Raw genomic sequence first — 22079 nt, 5'->3', positions numbered from 1 at the left:
TGCTAAATTAGGGACGGCTAGCGCAGATAGCCCTCGTGTATCTTTGCGCGAAATTCCAAAACAAACAAACATTAACGTAATTTTTCGCAAGTAATTAATATAGAACTGCCTGTTAATTTCACATTCAAAACATTCTTTATAATTAAAGCGACATATATCTTTTCTTTAATAACGGTATTACAGAAGCCAATGTTTCTATGGCTGCTTTATGATATCAACATATATGGATTTATGTGAGATTCTATCCACTTCAGTGTGGAGTTTGAACTTTGATCACTTTCGAAGATGAAGCTGATAAAAAATACAGAGCTAAAATATTAGTAGGATTCAAGCAGTTCAATTTATTGTTGAGAAACTAAGTGTTTACTTGTTTATAATAAAAAAAAACTTCTAAAAAGATTTCCTTATATTCTGAATTAGATCTTCCCGAAAAGATGTATTTAAAAGGGCCTTCAAACGCCAGGAGAGGAGATACTGTTACCGTTGTATGTACAACTTCTCCTAGTAACCCAGCTGTACAAGTGAATTGGTCAGTGGATGGAAAACCTGTCACCAGTGGCGAATATGTTACCACAAATGATAGCAATGGATGGATAACAACGTCCAACCTAACCGTCACTCTCACCAGGCAGGTAAATTCTGCAATCTTATGAGTGGTATATTTCTAAACAAATTTTTTTCTTCCTTTTTGAGATGCTATTATTTCTTTACTATCATACAGGTAGATTTTATAAGATACTGCATCATATTTTTAATTTAAAGTAAGTACCATGCTAAGTATTTCTGTATAAATAATTGTAAAAAAAACAGAAAATAAAAACAAGGAAACAGAAAATGTCCAAGGATGATAAGTCTATTTTTAACAAAGCGTCCAATGTTTCTGGCTTATTATATGTTAACTGTTTTGTTTTTTCAATAACATAATGTTCGACTAATAAGCACACAAAAAGTATTAAACGTGTTGTCTCTATTTTCTTGTTCACAATTAGCATTTAATGAATTAAGTTTTCAAACTAAGTGAAATACTTAAAAAGAAAATAATTTCAAAAACACATCAAGAACAGCTTGTTCTATCTCACTTAATTATTTCATATTCAACAAACGAAAAAATATACAGAAACAATACTTTTCTAAATAATGCAAAATCAATGAAGACGCCCTCATAAATTATTTTGTTTATCCATTCTGCATTTCTGTTATTAAATCTAATAAATAACGGTCTGTCATGGGTATTGTAATTCTCATTTTAACCATATCTATTTTCCAAAACCATCAGCAATCTAAATACAAGTCTATAACTAAAAATAGATAATTTCTTGACATGAAATTTGGACATTTTTATTGCACAATTGTACCAAGTTTATCTCTTGAGGCACAAAAACAATATACATTGTGGACATTTATTGGTGTGTTTTCTATGTGTCAAAATTAAATCTGCGAAGAGGCAAAAAAATGTATGTTTCTTTCTGGCATTTATTTTTGTTGCTTGTAACATATATGTAAACTAAATAAATAAATGAAAGCAAGCTTATTATGATGTTAAATCAATTAATTAGTAAATAAATTAGTAATAAATGATGTACAGAAGTTAATTTATAGGTAAAGCGTAAAAACCTTAGTATAAACTCAAATTATTAATCTCGTATAATCTCGAAACTTTTTATCTAACCGAGCTAATGACATTCCAAATCTATTGTCTATTAAACTACTCATATAATTTTTCATAAATCTAGAAATTCGCCAAGTTTTTAATCAATTTTAATACGATAGTTATTATAGTTCTATATCTAGCTGTACCTTTTATCGTTACATTATATGTTTGGTCATTTTGATGTGAATTAGAAATTACGTGGATGACGAATGTATAATAAGTTATAGTATAGAATATAGTAACTTGTCGTAATCATTCTTATCTATACACATATGTTCTTTACTTTCATAGTATATGATTTTCGATGTTTATTTAAAATTGCATGTCTGGTTTACGTCTACTTAATGCAAGAAAAACTTGGAAGACATCTCGTGCTGTTTGCTGACAAACATTATTACGTGTATTTCATTTGAATGGCAGTATTAGCTTGTCGTTTTGTTTACGAATTGCTAGATGTTATTCAAAATTTGTTTTTTAACATCTGTAGTTGAATAAAAATGAAGAGTACAACGATCTTTAATAAAATTAAACATAAAACTTTATTAGTTTCCTAAAGTTCGCTAGTTTCTCTAACGCAGTTGATGATAACTGTGTTACCGAAACCAGTCAGCTTTTAGCAACTTATAAAGCTTTATGTCTTTCATTGTACCAAAAATGTTCGTTTTATTTCCTTATATTTATCTCACTTATTATACCACAATGGAAATTATAAAAAACAATTATAAAAAGTCGTTTTCGTTAGCTATTTATTTTGTGTCAGCTGGTGTTATTAAACAAAAATACTGAAGACAGAGTATCACGTGTTTCAAAAAAAATATCAGTTTGAAAGATAAAATTACTTTAACACATCTGTGAATCACGAAAGAAATCCTACTCAAAGAAACTTTAAAATTAGTTTCTAGAAAAATATATTAAATTGTTGCTTTAGTACGTTCTCGCTTGGAGGAGTAACAAGATTACAAGATGTTAACAGCACTGTAAAAATAAGAACGGATGTTGTTGTTTTTCTCTCAAAATTGATCATCTCTCACGAGGTATAACATTTGATGATAACAAAATTAAGATAACGGAATCATGCGGGAGATCCTCGTCTAATACTCCTGTTGCTAGTTGAGTAAGGATGGTTTCTTGTTATTTTAGAATTAAGTTTAGCATGCTGGTAAGATGGTTAGCGAAAAACGTTTATACAGAAATGATCAGAGTATTAAAAAAAACATAAGCACAAAGCAGCCATTATCACCTTCTAATCTTCTCTAAAAAGTATAATGTTCATGAAACTGATCTGTAATACGTCTCGTTACATTCAGAAATACTAAATGTGATAAAAACTCTGTACTCTTATTGTAAAATAATTAGAGGTGTTCTAAGCGCATAATTTTAGAATTCATTTCAGTCAAACACTTCCAGAAACTGTCCGAAATAATAGTATAAAAGATTAAAATATATCACATTTTATTGTTTCTATGCTAAGAACTTAAATTTAAATGATCATGTGTACTTCTCTTTAATTTGATGCAAATTTAGGATCAGGCACATGATACTTTGTGAAATATATATACGTATTTAAAAAAATGAAATATGATAACACATAACTATAAATTTATATGTGTAATTTGGCTGATAGTTTATCGTAGTCTCGGTCAGACTAGTAACATTACGGCATCTTCAGAATAACATGTGATTTATTTCATAACATTTAATCACAGACAGTGATTGGTTATTGTTAATTTCTCAGCGTCATGTAAGGTCTACAAATCATTGGTTGGTTAATCGAGATTATTTTTGTTTAGTTTTATCCACACAAAGTGACCAATGGCCACAAGCATAAACGGTTTGTGTGAGGTGTAATCAATCACATTGATTTGTTATTATTGTTTGTTAGACACACAAGAAAGCAAATTAAAAACAGTATAATTTTTATATTATTTTTATATCGATACCGTACTCCCCTCCTACCAAAAAACAAGGAAATAAATAAAAACATATATGTATATAACATCTCAGACGACTAAGACCAAATCAAAATACGTCACACATAAAAGGCAGACAAATACAATTAACGAGCAAACTACAATATGGTAAAAATAGATCATACCTTGCAAGGGTAGGTACCTGTGGAAGCGGCACTTGTATACCAAATGTAATTTTTATTCAAAAACCTCACACGTGGAAGAGAACAATACAAAGTGATAATCAAAAACAGGTATGAACGCTCAAGCTCGAACCTTGAATTATCTTTCAACCACTGAATATGTCAACCTTAAAAATATTTTACTCATAAGAACTTGTATTTTCACGTCCTTAAGAAAATAATAATGATGAACTTGTGGCAATGTCTTTTAACTCATTTTGGTAGGTATGACGGTATTCTTAAATAAACATTAACTGCGATAATTATTAAAATGGGGCATATGTAATAAATAAAAATGTATATTCATTATAAATTCCAAGTAAAACACAGAAACTAGAAGCTCCAGACACCATCTTTAAAGAAGCTCCATAAAGGTATTATTTATAACAACATAACTTTGCCCCTCTCTGGTATGCACTAAAACAATAAATAACTAATGAAATGTTGTAATTATGAGACACATATGTATATACACACAAACACACATTCATATATGTACATATATTAGTGGTAGTCTTGCGTAGTTTTAATTCACTGCAATATGTCCTTGCTCATAGTAGCTTTGAGCTAGAAGTTTTTACCTATTGAATTTACATTATATGCGTGAATGCCCCAAATAACTAGCACAATGTACTGATTATTATATTACGCTAGTTATTCAGGGCTTTTGCGCAAATAATTTAGATACAAAGTATACATAGATAATTATAGGTTTTCTCGTCAGAAGTTGCCCGGCATGGCCAGGTAGATAAGGCGCTCGACTCACAATCTGAGGGTCGCGGGTTCGAATCCCCATCACACCAAACATGCTCGCCCTTTCAGCCATGGGGGCGTTATAATGTGACGGTCAATCCCACTATTCGTTGGTAAAAGAGTAGCCCAAGAGTTGGCGGTGGGTGGTGATGACTAGCTGCCTTCCCTCAAGTCTTACACTGCTAAATTAGGGACGGCTAGCGCAGATAGCCCTCGTGTAGCTTTGCGCGAAATTCCAAAAAATCAAAAAAAAAACAATCGTCAGAAGTTACATAGGTTTTGTTACTTGATTAAGCTTAAAGACTGCATATTGTTTTAATATACCATATATCAAGTTTTGCAATGGTAGTCCTATGTAGTTCTCGTTCACTGCAAGTTATCCTTGTGGGTTGTAGCTTCGAGATAGAAATGTTTACCCGAATGTAAGAATTTTTTAACAGTTCCGTTTTGATTAAATTTATGTTAAAACGTATCCCCTTTAATAGAAATCCCCCACCCATAAAGGTACATGGAGTATTGGTGCACACAAGTTAAAGAACTGGCAGATTACACAGGCTTGCGATGGTTTTATTATCTTGAAATTTTTACATGTTCTACAGTAATTTCTGTACGTTGAATCCGAAAATGATATCCATTTTCCCCTTCACGTACAGATTTGTCATAAAATGTCATGTGTACTTTTACATATATGAATCGTTTTCATTCAGAATTATATTTCATATAAATATATCATACAAAAATGTAATATGATCATCGTAATTTAAGTGAGAGTAGCTTCCCAAAATGTTTATTTTTTTTCTAAAAGATGTTTTTGTAAAATCTGAAGATTTTTTTTCTGCAGTAGTTTAATAGCTTTAACATCCAAAGAATAACAAAAACGAAATTTGAAATTTTGATATACATAGAATTTAGCATTTTCAAACAGAATAGCACCATACGCGATACATTATATGGGCAAAATGGCTAAGTCAGAAATTTCCAACGTTCAGCATGTCATCGCTAAGTTAGAACTGCTGACTAGGAGGTCAATCAGAGAGTAACACGTGTCGGTCTAGGCGTGATTAACTCCATAACTATAACGTACAGTCAACCAAAAATACAGGGAGTATTCAGTCACATATCGTGTTTCGAACCCTTATCATGTCTCTGTTGAGCTAGACTTTCTGTTGTTTTCTTTTAAACCAAGGGGTTTTTATTTTTCTTTCTTTCTGCTTCAATGTCAGATAATAAAAACTTGACTATGATTTAAACGGGAACGTTTAAGTCGGAAAAAGTTTTATACCATGATAAACTTGAATTCTTAAAATCTTATGTCAATAAAGTATCGAAAAAAACAAGACGCTTTGTATATCTATTTGTATTTTGTAAGTCCGTTCGTAAAATATGTTCCTTTAAGAGATGAAAACCTTTTTTTAGCATCTTGTGAGGCGGAAAAAACTGACAATATACCGCGAAATATGAGGAATGAGTTCGAATCTGCAGCCCCCAGCTATTCGATAATATTCAGTATGTAAAAACATTATACGTATTTAGTGTATCTTCTAGTTGTATAATGTTAAACCAAGTCACTCTTTGAATCAACCAAAATGTTTAGGTTGACTTACACAATCAGTTTTTCAAAGTAAACAAACAAATAATAACATATATTTGAATAAATATGCACCAATAAAAACTAAGAAATATAATGAAGAGTGCAAGGAAAAAAACATCGTTAAAAATATCAAAAAACATTTCTCATCTTACACCCTAGTAAACAACACTGAAAATAGATTTAAGGATTAAATGTAGCAGAAAATGTGCTTATACTTCTGCTAAGTATCGCATAGCATGTTGTAATAATATCATCAATATTTTCAGGTACAAAACTTCCCACATACTCAATATTTTCAGATATAAAACTTCCCACATACTCAATATTTTCTGATATAAATCTTTCCACATTCTCAATATTTTCAGATATAAATCTTTCCACATTCTCAATATTTTCATATATAAAACCTTCCACATTCTCAATATTTTCATATATAAAACCTTTCACGGTTCATTTCCCACTTAAAACTGTATCTGAGATTTCTTATAACAGCTTCAGCAAGACGCATAAATGTTTACTTTCTGATACGTGAATAACGTACAAATCTCAAAATAGATAAATATTGCACAAACATTGAACGTTATATGCTCAAAACTGGGTACATACAGTTGTCATGTAATTCAATTAATGTAACTATCGAGATTTTCTTATTGTGAAAATAATTGTTCCATAAAAAAATAAGAATACAGTTACTGTTACTAATAGCCTTTTTTTCTTTCAGGATCCTGACACGAAACGTTTTGTATGCAGAGCCGTAAATTCACAGATTGGATTTACAGAAGGGGAAAAGGAAATTAAAGTGACATGTACGTAAGGTTTAAATTGAATTATGTTATCGTGAAATGTCTTAATGTTATGAATCAACAATGATAAATTCAGTGTTTACGCTGAGCTGGAGCCATAGTGCTTGAAAGAAAAATATAATTTTAATGGAAGAGTTATTAGTGACTCTTAATGAACATTTATCAGAAATAGTATTAGCTTATTTCTAAATTTTTACCACTGTAAAAAGTAAAATGTTATGTTCAGTAATAATCTAAATATCTTTGTCCAGTACTTATTAGGTAGGAGAAGAGCTTTAGCGAAATGAAGCATGTTCGTCTCGCAGCGTTAATGAACAGCTGAAATTGAATTATCTAATTGGAACATTATTTAGACAAATTGTAGGAAACAAATTTATAGATTATGATTTTTCTAAAGCTGAACATCAAGATCAACGAAATTCATAATGCTTGGTTGTTGATAATAACAGATATTGAAATTTATATTTCGAAAAAAGCCTTCAAACACCAATTGGATTTTTATTGAAGAAATACAGATTGCTATTATGGATAAAATAATATTAAGAATTATTTTTTGTGAAAGCATAATCTACATAAATCAACCAAACAACAGAAATAATAATCAAATAATCAAAGTTAATAATCAAAACATAAATATTTTGATGTTTTTTGTAAGTATCTAGACATATAAAAAGGTCCAAAGAATCCTTGAAAAATCAAAAACATAAAAACCTCTACAACTCTAAATATATATTTATATTTATTCTACTATAAAATATAATAGTGCTCCAATAATACCCTATGCCACAAAATTAATTTCTTTACCATTTACACGTAAAATATAAAAGAATGATAAAGATTGTGGAAAGTTAACAACAAATTATTCCATTATATAAATGAAATAATTGAAAATCGTAAGAGATTCCTGAGTTAGTTTTAATACTGTTAGTATTAATGATATTAACAGTAATCATATTAACATTAATTATAACTATCTCAACTTTATTTTTTGAATTAAAGTTCACTTTCAGATAATTCAAAATACCTGATTAAGATAAAACACAATGTATTGTGTCACAAAAATATTCTCAGGATATCTACCACAGTTTGTAAATCATTTTACCACATCTTTTAAATCAATTTATTTTCCATAAATGTATGGAAATACAACATCGTCACCATGATATCAAAAACAAATAAGAGAAAAACTTCTCGTTCAACTTATTAACCCATAAGTTTAATTAGCTGTACTTTTTATATAAATTTGTATAAGAAAGTACTTAAATATCCTGAAATAAATAAAATGTTAAATGAGCATCAATTGTTTTGTATAAAAGAAACCATAAAAATATGAGTACATAGTTAGGTTTATAAACAATTTGAATTATATACAAGCTACAGATACCTGTTTTCCAAATGTAGAACAAGAATACCACGCAATTTAACATAACATTTAAACGTGTGCATTATTTTCTGCTACCATATGGTATAAATAAGTAGCCAAATAATTTATTGTAAATTAAATTTTTTATTAATAATGTCAGTTTCATCTTTTGTATTGCAAAGGATAATTTTCTTTGAGATACTATTCTTACTCTATTATCACTTAATCTGAACTAATGATGTATCCTGTCTTGTTATTCACTATAAACATTTAAACATTGCCAGTATAGCGGACTTTCTCTACGAAAATTTTGTTATAACACAAAATTTAAGTTAAGCCTAGTTTCATTTTGAATTATGGTATAATTTATGGAATATTATCATCAATTCAATAAAACTTAGTTTATCATTTTCATAACGCATATAAATCAGAAACCCTTATCTAAATTAAGTTATGCTACTACTAAATCTCTAATGACATTATGAAACCAATTCATACAGATAAATACCTTGAGATAATATGTGTGAGGAAATTAAACTGGAAAGATCATGCAGATAATTTGGTTAGAAAAGGCTGGATCAGAGCAAATATGCTTAAAAATTGTATGTTAATATGATAGTTGTAACAACAAAACAATTTTCAAAAGGTGTGATATATATATGTATATATATATTTCTGGATATATATATATATGTTGTTCTTAATCCAATATTTCAGATTATACTCTAAACCGTCTTACACTCAGCCTTAATGATGAGCACAAATCTACACAGTGCGCTATCCACTGCGGGTATTGAAACCTGATATTTAGCGTTAAAGGTCCTCAACCTTCCCGCTCAGCCACTAGGGGAGGGCACAATTAAGTATTCCAAAACATAGTTTGCGGAATCCAAACTATCTTATTCCGACCCTTAGCTAAAAATACAAAAGTTGATTACACGTGAAAGATTTAAAACTGTTTGAAGTTAAGCACAAAGCTACATGATGGGCTATCTGTGCTCTGCCCACCACGGGTATTGAAACTCGGTTTCTAGCGTTGTAAGTCCGCAGACATACCGCTGTGCCACTAGAGGGCATTTAAAACTGAAAACGAAATGCAAAATAATTCTTCGTTTAATTCCGTGTTGTTACGACAGCTATAATAATTAAGATTATATATTAAGTAATTTTATAAATTAAGATGTCACACTAACTTTTCATCTGTCTGACTTATGATATTGAATATATATATATATATATATATATGTCACTTCAATCAATTTTTGATTTTATAAATTACGAAACTTTAACTTTTTCGATAACGAGGAACCCACTTTGAGACTAATAATGGCTGGAAACGGCTTGAATGGGTAATGAAGAAAAATCTCTTTCCTCCAACTTCAAGCACTATCACAGTGTATTCAGCCTATTTTCGTAATTAATAAATGAATGTCTAGTAATTGTGTTGTAAAATAGAAACAATATATTTCATTCAAACGTGAGACCTAAACAGTGTATCTGAATTTATACAATATTATATTAGAAACGTAAAAAAGTCTGTTTGTCTGTAGTTAAGCACAAAGTTATACAATGGACTTACTGTGCTCTGTCCACTACGGGTATCGAAACCCTGTTTCTACTTTGTGAGTCCGCAGACATACCAGTGTGCCAGAGGGGAGCAGAAAGGTAAAAATAACATTAACCGAAACATAAGATGGTCACGAAACTTCATACCCAGAAAACATTATATAAATACATTAGGTGTTTCACTTCTACGCCTACAATTTTGTCATAGAGCAAGTCAGTCATACTTCTTGAAAATTCAAAGATTGAACGCAAAACGAAGTTTCATAGAACGACCAAAAATGTAAAATGAAATTTAAGGAATAAAAGTACTTCAAATACACAACATAAAAATTAAATAATCAAAATACCCTTAGCAAAGAGATATGGCTACAAGGTTAGTGCTTTTATAAATAAATATTATAAACATTTTTAAAATATAGAAAATAAAACAGTAGTTCGCTATAAAAATTTTCAGTGAAATACAACAACAGTTTTTCGTTTTAGTTTCAAACCGAATTTCTAAACTATTTAACATTATTTTTCGTTATTCAACTACAGCTGAATCTTAGTAACATTATTTTAGTTACCTTAGTACGTTCTAAGCCAAATCATTACAAAAGAAGTGGGTTTTTGTTGATGAATATAAGGCACGAAACGAAACAGCAACAACCGTTTGGCTTCATTGTTTACATCACAGTTGTGAGTGAAAGCACGTAGCACGGCGTAATAATAGATTTGTTTAATAATGCTTGGAGACGGCTTGAATGGGTGATGAAGAAAAACTTTAATATAAGTTTAACATAGCAGCAAATATATTTGTTTGTTTGGAATTAAGCACAAAGCTAAATAATGGGCTATCTATGCTCTGCTCACCATGAATGGAACTTGGATTCTAACGTTGTAAGTTTGCAGACATACTGTTGTGCCACTAGGAGCCTTTTTTAATAATAGATATTTCTAGTTTGTCATACAGTAATATTTTAGTCAAAAATGCACCAGTATTAAATCTGTGTCAACATTTATTAAGATTTTTATTTCTCTCAGTTGTAGGGTAAAGTATTTACATGATATTATATTCGCTTAGTGAGAAACTAACTTACAATTACGCCAAAACATGGCGAAGCTTTAGAAACCAGTAAGCCTAAAATTTGATAAAACTCATGTTATGTCTAAAAACCAAACCTTTGCAGTTAACGTGGTTTTTATCACACATTTTAGGCCTATTCAATTACAATTAGATTTCATTCAAACAGTGCTTGTAGATTCTCCTTCTGTTTCTCACAAATAAAACTTAATCATACATACGGTACATACAAATTCCGAGTCATTAATTGATATAATCTAAATCAATTATAAAAGATATATTTATCTGATTCGAAACAGTAACACATTTTACTACCAGCAGGTTGTCTCGTTTGTTGAGAATTAAAAAAAGAACCGTGAATTTGTATAAAGTATGGGGTTTATGTCTATTTTACCTTTTTTTTATGGATGTTCTTGACTTATAAAGGGAAGTGAAATACATCAAGGATAATATCAGTTGTTTCTGATGCTGTGCTAAACATAAGCGAAACCTTACTGTAACATCTGGGGTAAACGGCCAAGTCAGAATCCCACATGGTCCAGGGATAACCGTCCCTAATTTGGAAAATTTTATGAACAAAAAGAGAACGTAACTAGTCAGTGGAATCCTCAGCCTGCAAAGCTATCTTTAACCGAGTAGCAGGGAGGATTGTCACTTTTGTAATGCACTTACAGCAGAAAGGACCTAGTTTGTTCAGCTGCATATAGTAAGCTCGAACTTTTGACTTTTTGATACGCAGCCGAGCACGCTCAGCCAAACAGTTTATAAATATTTAGCCTAAAACTTAAAAATTCAGTAAAAAGAATAAGAGATTGAAACTACAAACATTTAACTTATACATTTGTCGGCAGACATCTGAAATGATTTGGGGCAAGCTTGCTTGTTATTTGGAACGTAAAGACAGATACAGCTGTTTGGTGCTATAACGATTAGCTTATAGCTTCAACCCACAGTGATTATCATTTCTCAGTAGCATTACAAGCATCTGACAATACTGATATGCCTGCATCAATCGGATGGTTAAAAAGAAAAAATTTAGATAAGTAGGTAAAGACTTACATTACACGTAGAAGCATTACAACTTGAAGCACAAAATCAATACTGAAAACAAATTCTCACATTATCCTTCAAAATATACAGAACACTACTTAATTTTAGATAAATGTGGAAATGTGCTTAAACAAACAATTAGACTAGCTTGTATAAACAAGCAAAATAGTTTTATATTAAATTTGCTGATTTTAGGACATATTTACTCTTATCTTTCATTTGTCTGTTAATTATTAAACTTATCTATAATATTGGTTGACTACGTTATATTAAAACGATTCTGTAGTCCCACCGTGCCGCTACATTTCGTCTACCTACGTCCAGTCATGTTCTATTTGACGAACATGCATCTTGACAATATTCCTACAGTGTATCTTTCATTGTTAAAGGCTCTGTCGTTAGGCTGTCTTGCCCAAAGTACACCATTACCCCCCCCCTTGAGGATCCCTCGAGGAATACGGTACTCCAGCGCCCATTTCTACAGTCCAATCTCACAGAAAACCATGTTCACTGTAATTGGTGGCTTGACTGGTATGTATTTCATGGAATACCACAAATATTGGCTTCATTCTCCAGTTGTTTGAGGTATGTGATGTTTGGATGGATATATCCGAGCAGCAATTTGTGTACATGTGTGGTATGCAGGCATACTACTTGTTTCCTACCCTAATATTCTACTAATATGACTTTTGTATATTTTGCACTTATATTCTTACTGCACAATGTTAGTCAATGGAGCCATTAAGTGTCTCTCGTTTTGGTTACCCACTAAACTGGGTCATTCGACTAGGGTATCACAAGCACATTCTCATGAGAAATATTCTTGCAAAGACAGTGATATTTTCCACTGGCCTGTAAGGTGATTCCTCAAGAATACGACATATCAAATTTTGTAGTGAGAGTGGCCGTTATTCACGTTGGTAGCACCTGCATCCTTAGAAGAATGAAATTGTTGATCTACATATATAATGACAACTTTTTTCAGTCTGGAATATAATATATCATTTTAATTCTAGATAGATTTAAGATACACTAGACAGCTCACCAGTAAAGGTGCTCACAAAATACACTTATTTTAATTTTGATATCCGTGGTAGGCAGAACACAGATAGTCCATTGTGTAGATATATGTTTAACTTTAAACAAACTTGAAACTGAAACTTCTTCTAACTGAGATCGGAGAATTAAGATATTTGACGTGTAATACATTTTTTGGTGGAACATTTGTTATTCTGTGGAATCTAATCGATTTATGTAAAGCAAGTCAGAATATTCAAGAATACCATACCTCTGTGATTTGGGTCGCTTTTCTAGATGGATAATTTTCATGATTATTTTGCGTTATTTTGGCTAAGACATGTGTATGAATTTTGCCATTGACCCTTGTATTCGTGGATTCTCATCTTACAATTATTTAGTAAATCACCTGTAGTATGACTTGTTTCAGGTCTCTTTCTGGATAGTCCTGGTGCCCCAAGTTCATCCATATCCCACAATCTCAACAGGTCTCTACTAACTGAGTTATACATATATATATATGTCTTGTGTCTTAAAGGACTGTTACATGCCCTTCCCAACAATGATCAATTTTTGAAATACAATCAAATCTTAACATGTAGATCTGGTATATCCGGTTCGATATAAACTTTACATCATCTGTGGTTGTCACGTTAATTGGTTATTTGCATATTCAAAGTCGTTTTAATATAACCTTCAGAGACCTCTGTACTATTACAGTAAGAATATATATGTATATAAACAATTATGGAAAGAAAAAAAAGGTTCTTTTCACACATTAAGACTGAATGACACAGTTTTGTGATCGTGTGAATCACGTAAAGAAACTAAAATTATCATTAATGTTTGCCTGTTGTAGGAGGAATTCTTATCCGTTTTACTACCTTTTAAGTAAACGTTTTATTATTGTGATGTATAACATTTAAATTGTTTCCGTTTTCAAAGTTACTGTTTAATTGCTAGAAATTATTTTTAAAGAGAGATTTAATATATTTGAGCTATGGTACGCCTATAGGAAATAGTTATCTTGTTTCTGAAAAGCACGTTTATGCTATTCCTAGGTAAATTAATGTTCGAGAACGTTATGTATTTTTTACATATTTTCTGACACTGGCGAAGTGTTCCTGCTACTTTAATTTTTTTATGTTATGTAGAAAATAATTCAATATTAGTATATCTGGTGTTGTAGATCCTCCTGGAACACCTACAATAGTTGGCTATTCAGAAGGATTAACCATGCAAGCAGGCAACATCAGGAGATTTGACTGTGTTTCACTCGGAGGCAACCCCCTCGCTTCTCTTCAGTGGTATCGAGGCACGAAACAGGTGTGCATGTTTTTAAACTTGTATGAGACATTATTGGAGTGTAACGACGGTTTAAACGGATAAATGCTTGAGTCATTCAGTGTACAGGGCGTGATTTATACATTATTCAAATCCTTATGCACATATTCGAAAACTAGAAAATTATTTACATATAATAAAACAAATCTTCGAAAATTATCTTTAAACGTATTATTAAAGAAACGTCTATACCGATGTTTTTGTCAAAGAGGTTCTTTCCTTTCTTGTTATTTCTTAAGCACAAAACTGCACAATGGGCTGTCTGCGCTGTGCCACCGCGTGTTTCAGTTATAAGTGTTTAAAGCCGACAAGTTTACAACTGAGCCAACTGGCACTTGTTAAACAGTAAAATCTTGTAACGACGCTAATGAAAATATAAAACACGGGAAAATGTATATCCATATCTTTTTACTATCACATAGATCCCCGGTGGGTCAGCATTAAATTTATAAACATAGAATTCTAAAATTCGAGATTTGATTTCCCGTGGTAGACAGAGTTCAGATAGCCCACTGTGTAGCTTTGCAGTAAGAAATCAACTTCTACAACTATCACAACATTTTAATTATAAATTGAAGTATAATACTTAAAATGTAGAATGGAAGATTAAATAATTGATTCTGTAGGAAATACAAAATTTTCGCTCTCTATTATAGCATGTCATGTTAATACGCCAACAAGGACTTCAGATGAAACTGGAAATTTAAATAATATACCTTTAAGTAAAATCCCTTGCCATTTTTCTTGGTTTTGTGTGTGTCTATGCTCATGAACTTTAGCTTGAATTTTGTTGGAAGAATTGCTGAAGAGTTGGATTTCACATACGTGTTTGGGAAACCCATAATTTTTGTTTTGTTCGTTTGTTGATAAGCACAAAGCAACACAATGGGCTATATTTGCTGAGCCCACAACGAATATCGAATCTAGATTTCTAGTGTTGTTAGATCTCAGGCTTACCGCTAAGCAACCATGGAGGTAAGCCCCTAAGAAAAATAAATCAAACAATTTAATTAGACACATTAATTTATAATTTTAGCGTTTTTGGTATGGGAACTTGAAAGCAAGTTGAACTTTTCGACTGTATTCCTGTAGAACTTTTCTTATCACAGTGTTATTTTGGTTTATTTGTTTTGTTTTCAATGTATATTTAATTCACAGATATGGAATAGAACACTATATTAGATTTTAGTTGTGAATTAATTTCGTTTTATTTATGTTTATTTATAATTCGGACTAAAATAACTTGACACAATGGGACTACTAATACAAAAATCTTTACTGTCACCAGCTATGAAAATATATGAGTCGAATGTTAAGCTTGCGGACAATACTCAAAACGTAAACTAACTTTAAGTGTAATGAATATTTAATTGTGAATTTTAAGATTTACTCTCATTATCCCTCTTGTTTTGTTTTTTGTTGTTGTTTTTTACGATGCATACTTAGTTATAAGCCTGATTTTATTTACGAAACGATAAAAAGGATTGATTAGATATACATGGGATTTTAAAACAATATTAGATAAGCACAGTTTCCCGTGTTACTGGAAGTGGTGTTTCAAGTAAACTCGTAATAAAAGCAAGACGGGAAGATAACGGTGCCATCTATCGCTGTGAGGCTAGCAACCTCGCCACCACTCAACCTGTTAAAGCCTCCATGCAAATTACTGTTACATGTAAGTACAAGGACATTTTTTAGCATTAGAAAATTTGCGCATATTTGAATCGAATCAATAAGATCGCAAAGATGACAAAACTAAAGGCATTTCACTTGTTTATCATACTATAACATTATATATATATTTATTATTTTGTTGGATTCCCTAATATTATCCATAATATTATCCAGAGTGTGTAATTTAGATCAGTGCTCAAGACATACTTAATATCTATCTAGGCAGAATAGTGTAAACATGCTCAAGACATACTTAATATCTATCTAGGCAGAATAGTGTAAACATGCTCAAGACATACTTAATATATATCTAGGCAGAATAGTGTAAACATGCTCAAGACATACTTAATATATATTTAGGCAGAATAGTGTAAACATAAATCATTTCATAATTTTTCCGAAGGTTCTTTGAAAGTTGCTTTTTCTTTATTAAGCATTATTTAGTCTTTTAATCTTAATCAAAAATTAGTAACGCCTATTTGATTGTTATGTGAAATGTTTTTTACTATGATATATAATTATATTACATTATTAAAGAAACTGATTTCATGTGCATAGTTCCTCCTGGAAATGCTACCATCATTGTACAACCAACACAGCCCAGGGCTGGAGAAGAGGTAATTTTGTAAACTTGTCACGCTGTTGTGAAATATCTGTTTATATCTTCATAAATCTTAAATCAATGAACATATCAATAACTTGTAATACTATCATAGCTCATAAGGAATTGACGTTGATGTAACAAACCAATATACCGACATAATAGAGCTTCGTTAATATTCATAGACGACGTTGGCTATTTGTATATTGCCCAATCAATTTACATCGTGTAATATTTAAATAAGAACAAATGATCCTATTTAAAGTTTCTTCTTTGCAAATTATAAAAAACCTAAGTATTTAATTTTTTTACGAAAGTATTTCATAATTAAGATAAAGATTAATACACAAAAAGATTTAGAAACAAGTATTTATCAAATTGAATTGTATACATAGTTGGAAAGTATAGGTTACTTTTGTCTAGGAAAATGTCTTGTTTTTCATCTTAACTCTTGGAAATAGATTTTAAGTTTTTACAACAAAATAATTTCATCTCAGCAGTGCTATAAAATGCAATTTATATTTCTGCGCACAGTTTAATGCTTTGTATATATATATAAATTGCAAAATAATAAAGAAATTAAGACGCGAAATGTTTTAAAGAGAGCTAGAAATAAAATATTAAATAGTAACACTACCAGTAAAATTTAATTTGTTTCAAGAAGTAAAGCGGTATATTTGCGAATAGGCAGAACACGGATAATTCCTTGTGTAGCTTTTTGATTAACTAGAAGTAAACAAACAAGAAGTAAAAGTATTTCCTTGAATAAAATCAATAAATGAAAATATATTGATAGTATCTTGAACATTTTCATAATATTATCGATTCACTACAGAGAGAAAATGTAAATTAGTTTATTATGGAAACATCACATTGTTTTATTGAACATGTTCTTAACACCATGGAAAAATACATTTTGATAAAACCGTGTTTATTTGTTGAATTTCGCGCAAAGCTACTCCAGGGCTATCTACGCTAGCCGTCCCCAATGTTGAAGTCAGAGATTAGAAGGAAAGCAGCTAGTCAGCACCACCAACTTTGGGGGTACTTTATATCCACGAATAGTGCAACTGACTGTCACATTAACGGCCCCAAAGTTGAAAGGACGAGCATGTTTGACAAAAGGTTTCAATCCCGTAATCCACAGATTGTGAGTCGAGCATTGTCAGGCCTTTAATAGCTGTTTGTTTGTTTGTTCGTAATTAAGCACAAAGCTACACAATGGGCTATCTGTGCTTTGCCCACCACGGGTATCGAAACCCGGATTCTAGCGTTGTAAGTCCGCAGACACACCGCTGTGCCACTGGGGGGGCTTTAATAGCTGAAAATCTTTATAGAAATATTAAACTTCATAGGGCAAGTAACTTCGGTTTATTGTGTTTCATATATTCGCGCAAAGTTGAACAAATGTTAATTGCGCTATGAGACTTGAACATATTGACTAGGGGAAAGATATATAGTCAACATTATCCACCACCATCTTTTGGCCTACTCTACTCGTAAAGTAGAATTGACCGTCACTCTTATAATACATTTATGACCCCAAAGCTTGGAGCACATTTTTGCGGCAATGAGCCAAGAAGTATGAATACTCTGATTCACAACCCAAGAACGCCAACCATTACGCTAGTTCCAACTCAGAAAACAAGTAAATAAGAATAAAGTAACTCATAATTAATGATTCTGTATAACTAATACTCTGTTCTTGATACCACTTGTATCAAAGGAATTATTGTTTGTAAGTAACAGTTAATATGTTTAAGTTATGTAACATGTGTATATTTTACAGGCATAATTGTATTGATATACATATATGTATAATTTATTGAACAGCAACTGAATTAAGAAACTTGAAACATGCTTTTATTTTGGTCAACTCAAATAAAAAGACGATTGAGTTTCAAGTTTTTTTCAGAAACTTTAGTCAATATTTAATAAATATACGTAAAACAGAACAAATAGTTTATTATATAGAACTATATTGAAACTAAATTTTTAAAGATTATTCATACCTTCATAATCGAGAATTTTCAAACAAATAATTAAGTTTCAAAACTAATTCTTAGTTTTGATAAACATCCCGGTAATTGATTGAAAATAACTGTGAAGGGTTGATTTAACCACATTGCAGTTTATTTGATTCTTGTAATAATTTCTATCTCAGTTTTTAAATAGTTGACCAGTTTAACATTTCCAAACAAACAAACATCTATACATATAAAAAACAGGTAATCTGGTGTTTCTCTTCAGATGACATTAAAATGTTCTACTGACAGCAGCAATCCAGCAGCACAGATTATTTGGTGGAAGAAGGGACACAAAGTATTAAGCAATCACGTCGAGATTGTGGATGCCAGCTTTGGAGGTTATTCTACTACCAGTTCACTCAAACAGCACCCTACGTCACTTGATGATGGCGCAACTTTCACGTGTATAGCGTCCAATGGTATCACTGATAGTGCTGCTCGAGACGACTATAGGCTTTCAGTTTTGTGTTGGTATACTTCTTGTTTTCTTGCCCAATAGTTGTTACCACTTATGACGGGTGCTTAAAATGAAATGGAATTGTATTTATTGTTTTATCCCATTCATATCAGTTTACAACCAATAAACGTACCACACTAGTGTTGAAAATGTTGAAAACAAAGTTCATTTTTTAATGTATTCCCTGTTAAGTACTGTATATTCTGGAACACTATCGTTCCGTGATCTTCAATATGTCGCTTCGGTAAAATACTGGTGAAGAGTTAGGAATTAAATTTTGTACAGCAAATTTCAGTGAATCATTTGTCTGAATGTGTTGTTTGCACGAAACATCCTTGAAAATAACTAATAAAGGTTACAACCACAGTTTTCTAGTGTACAACTATATAAGATATGAGGAAAGTCTCTCTATCTCAACCTCACGAGTGCAGTTGTTACATGACTAATAATATGGGGCCTCGTATTATCACGTTGATTTTCCATTTTGATACTTCAATGACTAGAGAGTAAAACGCAAACAAATTACTCGTTGTTGTAGTGTAGTGCATGCACATGGACTTGTCGCCTTCCATCGTTGATTAAAGTATGTTGTTCTAATCATTGCCACTTGCAGTTACCATTATTACAATTGTATTGAACGCCACCTGTCGTGGCACCCCAAGCGGAGGACAGATACTGACCTAGTAAGATGATTAGTGAGCCGCAATTTAATCATAACCGTAGTATGAGAAACAATATCTTGTTTCGTCACAAATGATTAATGGGACTTATGATTGTGTGGACTGTAGACAACCAAGTAGAGCGCATATGTTATGTGTATTTATTATATTTATATATATATATATAAAACATAAAAGTACAATATGTACAGTTATTCAAAAATAAATCTACAAAGTGAAACCTAAGAATAAACCAAGTCGATATTATAATATATATCGAGATTAACTAAATAAACAAAAATTCCAGATTTTCTTGTACAGGTCATAAAATGTGCATGTCTCTAACACATGTTTTCACTTCTTGGCGATGAACTTGCCCGTCACCACATATTACATATCAGAAATTGTGACAAACCAAAATTTTAAGTTCATGGAAAAGATGGTAAAGAATATTAAATCGATAGACCCTATGATAAGCAACACTAAATCAATATATACCATTTTTGAGAATAATGTATTCCTTAACACGATGTTGTCGAGTCATAAATCTATAGATGTAACGTTAAATCTACGGCCACAATGTTAAAGTTTGTCATCATTGCTTAGAATGCATAAAAACTGAAGTCTCTGAACGTGGTTAGTAGTAACATTTTTCCAAATATAATAGAAAATAAGCAATATCACAGTAACCAGTTATTACCACACAAAAATTCGAAATTCGATTCCTCGCTGTGGACAGAATACTAATAGCGTATTGTGTAGTTTTTCACTTAGAAAGCAACAACAATAACTAAGTAGTTCACTAGAACAACATTAGAAAACTACTTTGAATGCTGTTCGTTCGAATATTTCTAATTGTAGTATACATTAGAAGTTTTCCAGCACCACGTGACTCCTTATGTTACTTATGTATAATGGTAAGTGTTATATGGTTTACTCAGTAGTTGTACGTTAGGTTTTAATATATCATAAACCCCAAAATTCTTGTATACCGCTAGGTGTTGTGAGGCCTACTCAATAGCTGTGGGTTAGGTATACCATTCACCACTACATAATATATTAATGAAAAATCATAGATCATAAACCACAGTATTCATGTATACCTCTAGGTGTCGTAATCAGGAAAGCGTAAAGTATAACAGACACTATTTGATAATAACTGATTAAACAACAAAGTACAACACACATCCATACACCATTATGCTATGCCTAGTAGCAAGATATTATATTGTAAGTATCGTTATATTCCATGTTACTTTATCGAGGTGTTTATATTATATATGTCTACTTGTAACTAGTAAAACAGTTACAAGTCATTTGTTGTTAAACTAGAAAGATAAAAGTATATAAATATAAAAAACAATTATTTGTCTTTAATGGCACAATCCGGTAATTTAAGGTCTCATTTGGCTTTTCTTATTCCACAATTATAGTACTTAAAACAGATATATAAATATACATATAAACTGACGCTTGAGATAGTGAGATATGGAAAATAAGCTTTCTAGTCGAAAGTGAGCCTACAACTTCAACAGTCCAATGGATTCCCTTATTTTTTTCATTCAGACAAACCGGAATTCGCAGAGCCGCTAAAGCATGTGGCTATCTTAGAAGGGGAGTCAGTAACTGTCAACATGACAGCTACAGGTAATCCGAGCGTAGTCAGATACTACTGGATTCGTGGTGGTGTTCGAATTCCTGACCAGGAGAAGATGCTAACTAAAGAAAATGATCATATTATGATGAGAGCGAAAGGACCTGTGCTTTACTTAGAAGCTACAACACGGAAATATTCGGGAAGCTACCACTGTATAGCAGAGAATACGCAAGGATCAGCGAATGCAACAGTAGAGTTCAATGTTTTGTGTAGGAGTTGAATATGGTTCAATTATTATTTCTAAGTTAAAACTCGTAGAATGGTAATATGTGTTTTTATTGATAAATAACCGTTTTATATACACCCTCTTACGTTCAGGATAATAACTAGATGTCTGAAATCAAGATTCAAAGTAGAGACTTTTCGAAGGAGAAGATATATTACATAATTACAGTTTAAACATCAAAAGTTGTGAAACAATGGAAACCATTAAACCTAGCTTTTGTGATAAAAATCATGTAAACTACAGAAGTTTTTTCTTCACATTTTTCTTGATTTGTCCATTCCGAATTCCAAATCAGAGGCGTATAAAAATAGCGTTTTAGATTTGTCTTTTGTCTCTCATAAATCATTACCAAAGAGTACTTTCGTCTAATATCAAAACTTGACAGTTGAGCTGGACGATGAAATTCAAATGTTTCGCTGAAACGTTATGTATACATATGTGCACTA

At 31.4% G+C, this 22079-nt stretch overlaps 1 protein-coding gene across 1 annotated transcript in view; it reads left to right on the top strand.

Moving 5' to 3' along the window:
- The window catches only part of LOC106457838 (nephrin-like), a 154752-nt gene that overhangs the window by 115129 nt on the left and 17544 nt on the right, over positions 1-22079 (top strand). The window contains exons 8-14 of the mRNA XM_022384119.1: positions 421-632; positions 6848-6932; positions 14178-14314; positions 15854-16007; positions 16565-16623; positions 18858-19101; positions 21317-21616. Coding sequence (XP_022239827.1) covers positions 421-632; positions 6848-6932; positions 14178-14314; positions 15854-16007; positions 16565-16623; positions 18858-19101; positions 21317-21616 — 1191 coding nt within the window. The remainder of the gene's footprint in view (positions 1-420; positions 633-6847; positions 6933-14177; positions 14315-15853; positions 16008-16564; positions 16624-18857; positions 19102-21316; positions 21617-22079) is intronic.

This window comes from Limulus polyphemus, unplaced genomic scaffold (genome assembly GCF_000517525.1).
Source record: "Limulus polyphemus unplaced genomic scaffold, Limulus_polyphemus-2.1.2 Scaffold19, whole genome shotgun sequence".
NCBI classification, from domain to species: Eukaryota; Metazoa; Arthropoda; class Merostomata; order Xiphosura; family Limulidae; genus Limulus; species Limulus polyphemus.
Note: the sequence above shows the minus strand (reverse complement) of the source record. Positions and strands in the feature narration are given on the sequence as shown.